At 39.9% G+C, this 9,551-nt stretch overlaps 1 protein-coding gene across 1 annotated transcript in view; it reads right to left on the bottom strand.

The window, feature by feature from the left end:
* Window positions 1-1,184: 1,184 nt before the first annotated feature.
* Window positions 1,185-9,551, bottom strand: part of Itfg1 (integrin alpha FG-GAP repeat containing 1) — a 120,542-nt gene continuing 112,175 nt past the window's right edge. Inside the window, exons 15-18 of the mRNA NM_133557.2 lie at window positions 9,259-9,383; window positions 8,637-8,719; window positions 5,556-5,673; window positions 1,185-2,653 (exon numbers count right to left, since the gene is read on the bottom strand). Of these exons, the coding sequence (NP_598241.2) occupies window positions 2,594-2,653; window positions 5,556-5,673; window positions 8,637-8,719; window positions 9,259-9,383 (386 nt within the window). The 3' untranslated portion in view covers window positions 1,185-2,593. The remainder of the gene's footprint in view (window positions 2,654-5,555; window positions 5,674-8,636; window positions 8,720-9,258; window positions 9,384-9,551) is intronic.

The following is a 9,551-nucleotide window of genomic DNA, read 5'->3' as shown; positions in this document are numbered from 1 at the left end:
GTCAAGAGGAGGCCATCTTATCCTGGAGAGCTTGTGCAGAGCACAGCGTATCTTCTTTTAACCAGGGAGGTGGATAGCCAGGGTGCAAGCCATTTACAAAGCCTGTTTTACTAGCAAGGCCTCTGGAACATAATTTAATTTTTGAATTCCCATTGAAGTAATATTTTGGTATTTGCAAGAATGAGAGGAAATGTGAGGGGCTAATTGAAAGCAACAGTGTTTGGCCATGTGGTTACAGTATTTCCACGTGATTGTCAAGTCTCTTATGTGTATGAGTGTCTTGCTTTCATGTATGTCTATGCACATTTGTACCTGGGGTCTATGGAAGTCAGAATAGGAGGTAGAATCCTCTGTCACTGGAGTTACTGATGGTTGTGAGCCACCATGTGGGAATTGAACCTGGGTTTTTGGAAGAGCAGCTGGTACTCTTTAACTACTCCGTCATCTACCCAGCCTGATTATAAATCTTAATCAGTTGCATTCCTTAAAGGCAGAGAACCACTGAAATACAATCAGTACAAAGGACAGCAGGAAGTGATGCCTGGTTACTATAGCAGAAGCCAGAAGGGAGAAGCTACATGTTTCCAGTGCTTTCTGTATACACACTGCTAATCTTGGGCTCCAGAAAATATTCTCCATAGCAGATCGTGGGTCTCATTCTTCCCAGGGGACATGAGGGTTAAGGACGTAGAGGCAGTAAGCAGGGTTCAGATGGCTGTGAATGTGACTTCTGAAGAGTTCCAGTGAGGCAGCTCTACTTCATTCAGGGGTAGGGTGTATAAGGGCTCTAGGGGATATGGGTGGAGAGGGCTGGCTGGTCACAGCCAAGTGCCCAATTAGCATCTGGGTGGGAAGCTACAGTGGGCTTGTGTGCTGAGTCATGTGTCTCCTTCACAGGGCTTGTCTGTTGTCTCAGCTCCCTTTGGCCTCGTAGATGGCTTCATGGACTGTTACTGGCCAATGGTAACTTTCTCTCTCTCTCTCTCTCTCTCTCTCTCTCTCTCTCTCTCTCTCTCTCTCTCTCTCTCTCTCTCTGTGTGTGTCTCTGTGTGTGTGTGTGTTGGGGGTGCTGTTGCAGAGATAGTGGCCCTGAGAGTGGGGGAGGGCTCCTCTGGGTGTTTCTATGAGCCTTGGTCTTGTCATCCTCTAAAACTCCAAAATAATTATTCAGTTGTTTGCCACAGTTTTTTCAATCAGTAAGGAGTATTTATTAAGACGATACATTAACATGCTTAAATAGAAATAAAAAGGAGCACATGCCCTTCAGTGAACTGCAGTGGGGAAAATAACACAGACAAAACTGTTCTAGAGGAATTTTTATAGTTTACAGCCACAGCATGTCTTAGTAATCTGAATATCACCTCTCTCCTCAACTCTAATTTAAATAATTTTAAAGTGAATTTTGGCAATGTAAAGTTCATAGTATGAACCCTGTGGTCTGAAGAGAACTGAGACTGACTTTCCCGTCCTGCGAGCAGAGCTGTGACGGCAGTTTGCACCCCCAGAGTTTGCCTCTGTCAGCTTTCTTTCAAGAGACCAAATGATTTACATCACTGTACAAGGATCAGTATTCAAGTACCAGGTTTTAGGATACATTTACTCTTGGGTAGTATTATATAGCTAGTCAAACAAATTAATTATATGAGATATGTACCACCAATAATTTAAGCTTTCCAAAGAGTATGTCCTTATGTCTATAATAATGATCCATTCTATACAGTAGTAGATTAAATCACCGGCAAGAGCAAGGACAGCCTCCGCTTGGTGAACACTTCCTGTTTGCTCAGGCACTGAGCTAAGTACACCATGTGCATCAGACAATGTACATCCATGATAACTCAAGTGAACACATGTGCATCATATAACAATGTACATTCATGATAACTCAAGTGATCACATGTGCATCAGACAGTGTACATCCATGATAACTCAAGTGATCACTGTGTGCATCAGTCAGTATACATCCACGATAACTCAAGTGAACAGGCATATAAGCCACATCATATAAACAAGACTGCGGCTTACAGAGAGGCTAAGCAGTAGCCAGATTCAGAGAGTTGTAAGCTGTAGAACCAGGCATCTAAGGCAGTCTGTCCTACTGAGATTCCAAAGCCTGGCTAATTAGTCTCATTCCATGCCACTCAGAGCTCTGCCCTGCAGTGAAGAATGTTAGTTGAATAACTTTATCTGCCACATAGTTGAGAAAGTGTGCATTTTTAAGATAAAAAGCAAGATCAATTTAGGTGGAACAATGTCCTGGCCCCAGGTTGTTTAAATAGTTTTTATTTACATGTCCTTCCACCATCGTAATTCTAACAACATTGTAAACACAAATACCAGAGCACATGCAACACATTCCACAGAGGAACAGAATGCTCAGTACCACTGAATAAAGAAGCTAGGTTATTATATACAGAGTGCTTAAAGCAGACCTTATGAGATATGCAGGCCATATTTATTTCAGTATTTTCCAATAATTGACAAGGAAGGCATAATTTATAAATATCTCAGATCCATTATTTTTTTTACTAGGAGTCAAAGTTTAGTGTTTCGCTAATCAAGTGACTTCCAGGATGTACCACTGAAAGCAGAATCACATAGCGTCAAAGTGGAAGCGATGTGCTTCTTGCCGCTTTTCCCTGTCGTCAGCTTTCTGAAAGAGAATTTTAGAGTGGTTAAAGGGCTAAGAAAATGATAAGGTTCATTTCTGAAACCAGTTTAGTATTTAACAGGCATGATATTTATACTGTAATAGTATTATGAAATATTTTTGTAGACCTAGTAGCTATTTTAAAATTAAGGATATAATAGTTGAGCTTAAAATGGAGAAGAACCGTTTTGTACACACTTACGTTATCATTTATAATCTAACTGACTAGATGCTAGAAGAGCAGAGTCTCCATTAACACTGATGTAACCAAGCCAGTCAAACTAATTATATTAAGGTGAGTATTTTTAGTTAACCTTTTGATTTAGGATGTATTTACTGACTGCTTCTCTTAGTAAAATAGAGGGATTTAAAGCAATTAGTTTTGTATCTTGTTCTTTAAGAACTTTAAAACCTAGAAAGAATTAAAACAACAAAACATACACCAGGATGGCCCTAACTAAGCTACTTTTGAGAGATTGTTTTTGGGTTTGAGTGAGAAAAGGGTAAACTTCAAAAACAGTATTTATGAAAGTAGGAAAAGGTATTTATTTCAAGCTGGGGGTTTAGCTTGAGGACATGGCCCGGTCACATCCACTGAAAACATGGAAGTCATGAGCCAGCACAGCTAGCGCAGTTCCAGCAGAGCTGAGCCGGGCGCTGTAATTGCTGTCCTTCTGTCTCTCACCCTCACCGTCACCCTGTCCCCACACTCACTCTCCACCTGCCTCTCACTTTAGGTTTTGGTTTCTGCGTGTTGCATTCTTGGGGAGTTTCTGCATTATGATTCATTTTATGTCTTTTCTGAGACAACTGAGTCTTTTTAGGAATGTCCTAGACTTGCTATCTCTTCTGCTTCTAGGGAAACAACTTTGTCTGGCCTTACTGGAAGTCTCCCCATGTCCTGGAGATTGTGACTAGCAGAGATGAGCACAAAGACACTAGACATCTCTTTGTGAGGCTCTGACTCCAGGGATCTTCTTGGGGTACCCTCTGCCCCTCAGTGATGTCAAACAGTATAATTAGAACAGACTAAAATTAGAGATGGTTGACAACTCCAACTGGCCAAGAGAATTGGTAACAGATTCAAACTCTTTTTCTCTCAATAGGCTTCGAGCTCTGTGAAAATGTAATTTAAAGATAGGGGATCACACAGGGCACACCCCTAAGGAAACAGAACTCAGTACCTAAGATAAATGTACTAAAACAACCTCCCTACTAAGTAGTGCAGATGATAAAAGGATATAAATAAAAGGAGCTAGGCATTTGTGATTCACAGACAGACCAGTTCAGATATTTTCTGTTTGTCTGGAGCACTTTAAAATGCAAATACTGCTAGCCTAAAAGTAGGCTGTCATATTTGCATTGGTGGAGACGTTCTCTCTGACCTGGAGTTACAGAGCTGATAATAAAAGTGAAATCTGTTCTATTTGTATTTGTTCTAATTGTGACTCTACTTGTAAACCTGGACATGTAATGAAAAGTCAAACACAAATGTCCAGAGATAAATGATGTAGTCTGTTGTCTTTGATCATCATTGGTCTGTCTTTGTTCTATGAATACCGTATAAAGAAAGAAGCAACCAGATTGCTAGTCAATTAGAGCTACAAGAGTCCCCTGACTACCACACCCAACTCCACTCTCTTTGCTGACTCCTTGTCTCCTCTTGGCAACCCCGGCAACTGCTAGGGCTAGTCCCTGGCAAGGAAGCCTGGTGAGTGTGGAAGGAGGTGGAACAGATAAGAGGAAATGTCTCACAAAGGCAGCAGGCCTATTGTGGAGTGATATGATAGGGACGGGGTATGAGGGCCTGGGTAAGGAACATGTGCATATTTAGACAGTGGATCGTCACCTAAAGTGAGCCAGGGAGTGAGTGTGAGACAAGGCTACACTCCACACTGTAGTGGGTCTAGTGCTGCAGAAAGGGGAGAAGCTGAAGTGAGAAGACCACCCACGGCCTAAGGACTGAGGTAAAGCAGCAGCAGTAGAGAGGCTCCAAAGATTCTCAGGAAGGTAAGAACCAGTAAGGTGGCTGAAGAACACTGAAGGTGAGTGAATACAAAAGGGGAGAAGGAGCTTTACAATACTGGCTTTGAGCTAAGCAATATTGGCAGAGATCACTGTAGCAACTGGAAATGGAGAAAGAATCATTGAGAGAGGTGAAGAGAAAACATTTTGAAACAGTAATAGTTGATTTTAGATGAAACTTGCAGGGAAGTGTAGAAGGAGAGGCTCTTTGGAAGATGTTGTATGAAGCCTGCACAATGAGAATGGAAGTCAGCAGCAGCCAGCAGAGGTGAGATTGGCGGAAGAAATGGAGGAACCAGAGCCAGGAGTGGCAGTGCACACAGCTCAGCAGCCAGGCCAGGCCACGGCGTCGCAGCTGTGCAACCCACGCCTACGCCAGAGCAGACCTGGTGATAAACGGGAACTGTTCTCCTTCACAGGTCAGCGGGTACAGAGTATTTAGAATATGCTGCTTTTAGAGGAGTTTACAGCCACCCAACAATCTCAAAGTTAACTCAATAGATATCTTTGGTTATTATTTTTGGTAGAGTAATCTTTCTTCTGAGTGACAAGTCTACAAATATTTATCAGAATAATCAACATGTTCTCCTTCTCATAAGTCAAAAGAACAGCCAAGATAGAATAATAATTTTAGTTAGCAAAAGGTGATTCTGGCAGGCATGACAGGCCAAAGAAAAGAGAAAAAAACCTCTCCTTTGGAACAGAGAAGCATTTGGAGGGCATTGTTGGAGCCTACTGGCTAAGTATGGAGCTAGGGAATGAACCTATGCCCTCGACCAATGAGCTTTATTCCAGCTTTTCAGTTTTGTAGGGCAAAACACTACCATAATAAACAGACTAAAACAAAACAAAACAAAACAAAACAAAAAAAAACCCAAACCTTTTCCTGCCAGTGTAAAATGGCGATTATTGCCAGGATGAAGACGCAGACGCCGGTGAGGGCTACCGCAGTCAGCAGGACAATGTTACTTGGTGTCAGGTACAACTTGGCACTCCAGCTGTAGATTAAAAAAAGAAAATTAAAATAGTAAATTTTGACATAATAATGAGATTAAATTGAGATCAGAGAGCAAAGCAGCTTAAAAAGTTCATTTGTTAAAACATTCTTTTTTTTTTTTTTTTTTTTTTTTTTTGGTTCTTTTTTTTCGGAGCTGGGGATCGAACCCAGGGCCTTGCGCTTCCTAGGTAAGCGCTCTACCACTGAGCTAAATCCCCAGCCCCTAAAACATTCTTTCATCTAACAAAAGCAATTAATTTAGAATATTGATGATCCTAAAGTGTTACGGTTTTCTTAAAGAGGAACTAGAATTTTCTTCTCTATGTATGGTTTTGGGAATTAAAACCAAGGCCTCATGTGTGCAGGGCTAGCACTTTACAAGCAAAGGATACCTCTCTGAAGTAGAAGTGTTGATATTTCATATGCATTTATATTTGAGTTTGATCTTTGGACTTAAGAAAACTTACTAAAGTACTTTAGACAATCAAAGATGTCTTTTGAAAAACAATGATCTGTTGAATTTTAAACTTTCAATTCGAAAGGCTCTGTAAGTCACATGATTTCACTAAAGCTATGTGGACTACATGTACCAGTACATGTAGTCCAAGTAAAGCAGTCATATGTCTGAGTGGGTGTTGTTGATAGGTGTGTAAACTTGCACCATTTGTGTGTCATGGTGAAAGTTTTAAATCACTACTATAACTTTTATGATGAGACTTATAAAGTCGTGTAGGCTCTCTGTCAATGTCAACGTACAGACAATGCCGCTAACATAATTAGGTCTTCTCTCTTAAAACACCACACCTGCAAACACTGCGAAGCCTAAATGTGGGTTTTAACTAACTCTGTGGGCACACGGAGCTTTGTGTTCTACCCGGAGACAGGAATGACAGTGTTCTCATTTTAAAAGATTAATACCGGTAAGAGCATTTAATGAACAGCAAGTAGCTATTGATTTATTTTGACATAATTAAAATTTATTGATCCGTAAGTTAGTTGTTAGTCACTAAATCTCAGAATACACCTCAAACAAAAATCAATTAGAGTTTTATTATGTACATAAATTTGGAAAGGACATTTCTTTGTAAAGAGTAAAAGAAACATGAAAAATATTCTGATTATGGAAGAAAGCTATAGCAGAACTTTTCAGAAATTCAGAAGCTTAAGAAAATGAGTATTGTTAGGTATTTTACAATAGAAAACAAAACTTTTTTTTTTTTATTTTGAGACAGGGTCTTCCTATACAGCCTGATGTATCCTTGAGGTTGCCATCTCCTGCCTCAGCCTCCCGGGTACTGAGGTTTCAGGTGTGAGCCACTCTGCTTAGAATAAAACCATTTCTGTCTATTCATTCATTCATTCATTCATTCATTCTCTCTCTCTGTGTGCGTGTGTGTGTCTGTGTGTGTGTAAATGTGTGTGTGTTTGCATGTGTCTGTGTGTGTCTATGTACGTGTGTATGTGTGTGCGTATATATGTGTGTGTATATATGTGTGTGTCTGTGTGTGTCTGTGTCTGTGTATGTGTGTGTGTCTGTGTTTGTGTGTGTATATGTACGTGTGTGTATCTGTGTGTGTATATGTGTGTGTGTGTGTGTGTGTGTGTGTGTGTGTGTATGTGTGTGTGTGTGTGTGTGTGTGTGAGATTCCTTGGAGCTGGAGTAACAGGTGATTGTGAGCCACCTGCTGTGGATGTAGGCGCTGGGAAATGAACTTAGGTCCCCTGAAAGAGCAGCAACGCTCTTTAGCATCGATCCATCTTTTTAGCCCATAAAACTTTTTATTTTTTTCTCTTGAGGTTTTTTAGTTGTATTTTGTAAATAATTTTTTTCAAAGCTCAAGATATTTGTCATTTTGGTTAAAAGAAAATACAACATCAATCTTCTGTTGTCCACTCAAGAGATTTCATGTGCATCTGTCCAGAAATAGACATATATAAACATATACATGCAGATACCTTCTTTTAAGTAAGTTAATATATGTGGTTAATATATATTATATATGTAGACTCTCCATTCTGCTTGTTTCCTTTCTCTTCCCCCCTATTACGTACTGCTCTATGTCCATGGTGGTAAACATAAACGGGTCAGTACAATTCACGCTGTCAGTGCTACACTCTCTGTTCTGGAGTTTCTCTGCCCCTTATTCACATTCTACAGTTTGTTGTCAACTTAATTTGGAAAAAGCTACCACAAATATATAATACTGCATCATTAAAAACCAAACCAAACCAAACTAAATCAACCAACCAACCAACCAACCAACCAACCAACCAACCAAATCAGGGCCAGGCAATAGTGGTTCCAGGCCCTCAGGAGGCTGAAGGGAGATTTGCTGGAGCCAACAGCTTGGTGAGACTGTCAGAGAAACGAAGCAAAGCCTCAGTGCAGTCCGACCCTCTATCAGGGAAGTGACTGTCTAGTAATGCACCATTCCCTACAGTGCTGCGCTGTGCTAGCTGTCAGGCAGGGCAGGTAAGCCTGGTTTATGATACTTATTAGTTCTCATGGGATAGATCCTCTCACGATAACAGATTTTAATATGACCTCATGGAATCAGATAGAAATTGTGGACACAGTCAGCTCATGAGATGGTGTGCCTTGGTTCTAGAGAACTACTGATTGCAGCCCATGTAAGGTTCTCATAAAAAGGCCGGAGCTGAGAGAGGAGCTCAGTGCTGGAATACTTGCTTGATATGTACAAGGCAATGGGTTCACCCAGCACTGCATAACAATTTTATTGTGAGTAATGAAAATTAAACATATACAATATGTACAAATTAAGCTGCCTTTTATCCTGATAGGAATGAATTTATTCCTTATAAAACATCAGGTAGGTGTTTAATAATTTGAAATTGACTAGGCAAATTAAATGTTGGGCACTCAGGGTAGGCAATAAATATGAAACTTTATCAAAACATACCACTGCTATCTATCAGACTGAGCGCAACGAGGAAGCACATTACCTTCTCGGGACACTGTGAGGGTATGGGATGACAATCAGCTGCGAATTTGGAATGATTGCTGTCCACTCTTGTTTCCTTATAGACTGAAAAGAGAAGTCAAGAACCCTTAAGAGACAACACATAAACCTCCAATTATTAGTTTAAATATGGAAAATAACAAACCCTCGAGCATTTGAGACTTTGAAATCTGAGGACAGGAATATTATATTTGTGATAATCCAGTCACTCGACAAACACTTATGGGATAGTGTCAGCAGGCATTATTCAAGGTGATAGGGGTAAATGGTGACTGGAGCTAAAATTCAAGTCAGGAATTTGTGTAAGTATGAAAACACTACTTTTCATGTTAACAGACACTACTCATGCTGTAAGTGAGAAAAGTATGAGGAGAGAGTAGGTTAAAAAGGCTAAGAAGTCATGGAGACATGTAAAAACTATATAATATCAAATCATGGTATATTCTAAAATAAGCTTAGGCAGGTCACCATGAATCAATTTTTAAATTATTTAAAGGCTACTTTATTAAATATATGAATTCAAATTCAATTATATTCAAGATATTAGATTAAAGTGTTTAAGTGGTGTTAAAAACAGATTGTAAACAAACTAAATGTTTACTTGCCTTCTCTCCAGATGGACGGGGAATGCCAACAAAAAGATGGTCCAGGAAATTGGCACTTCGGCCTAAACCAAGCACATTGTAAGGCAGCTGGAGAGCTAAGTGTGCTGACTGGCTAAGCTGCCCAGCTAGATTCATGAAGACAAACAAACAAACAAAAACACCTTTGGAAACACTGCATTCATCAAGTCTTAAAGTCCTAAAATGTTAAATCCAGGTATAAAATATGAGATGAACATTCCGTTAATTAATACTAATGATTAATGATTTACAAAAAATGGTTTTTAGATATAATT

This window comes from Rattus norvegicus, chromosome 19, assembly GCF_036323735.1.
Source record: "Rattus norvegicus strain BN/NHsdMcwi chromosome 19, GRCr8, whole genome shotgun sequence".
Taxonomy (NCBI): Eukaryota; Metazoa; Chordata; class Mammalia; order Rodentia; family Muridae; genus Rattus; species Rattus norvegicus.
The sequence above is the reverse complement of the archived record's forward strand: the minus strand, read 5'-3'. Positions and strand labels throughout refer to the sequence as shown.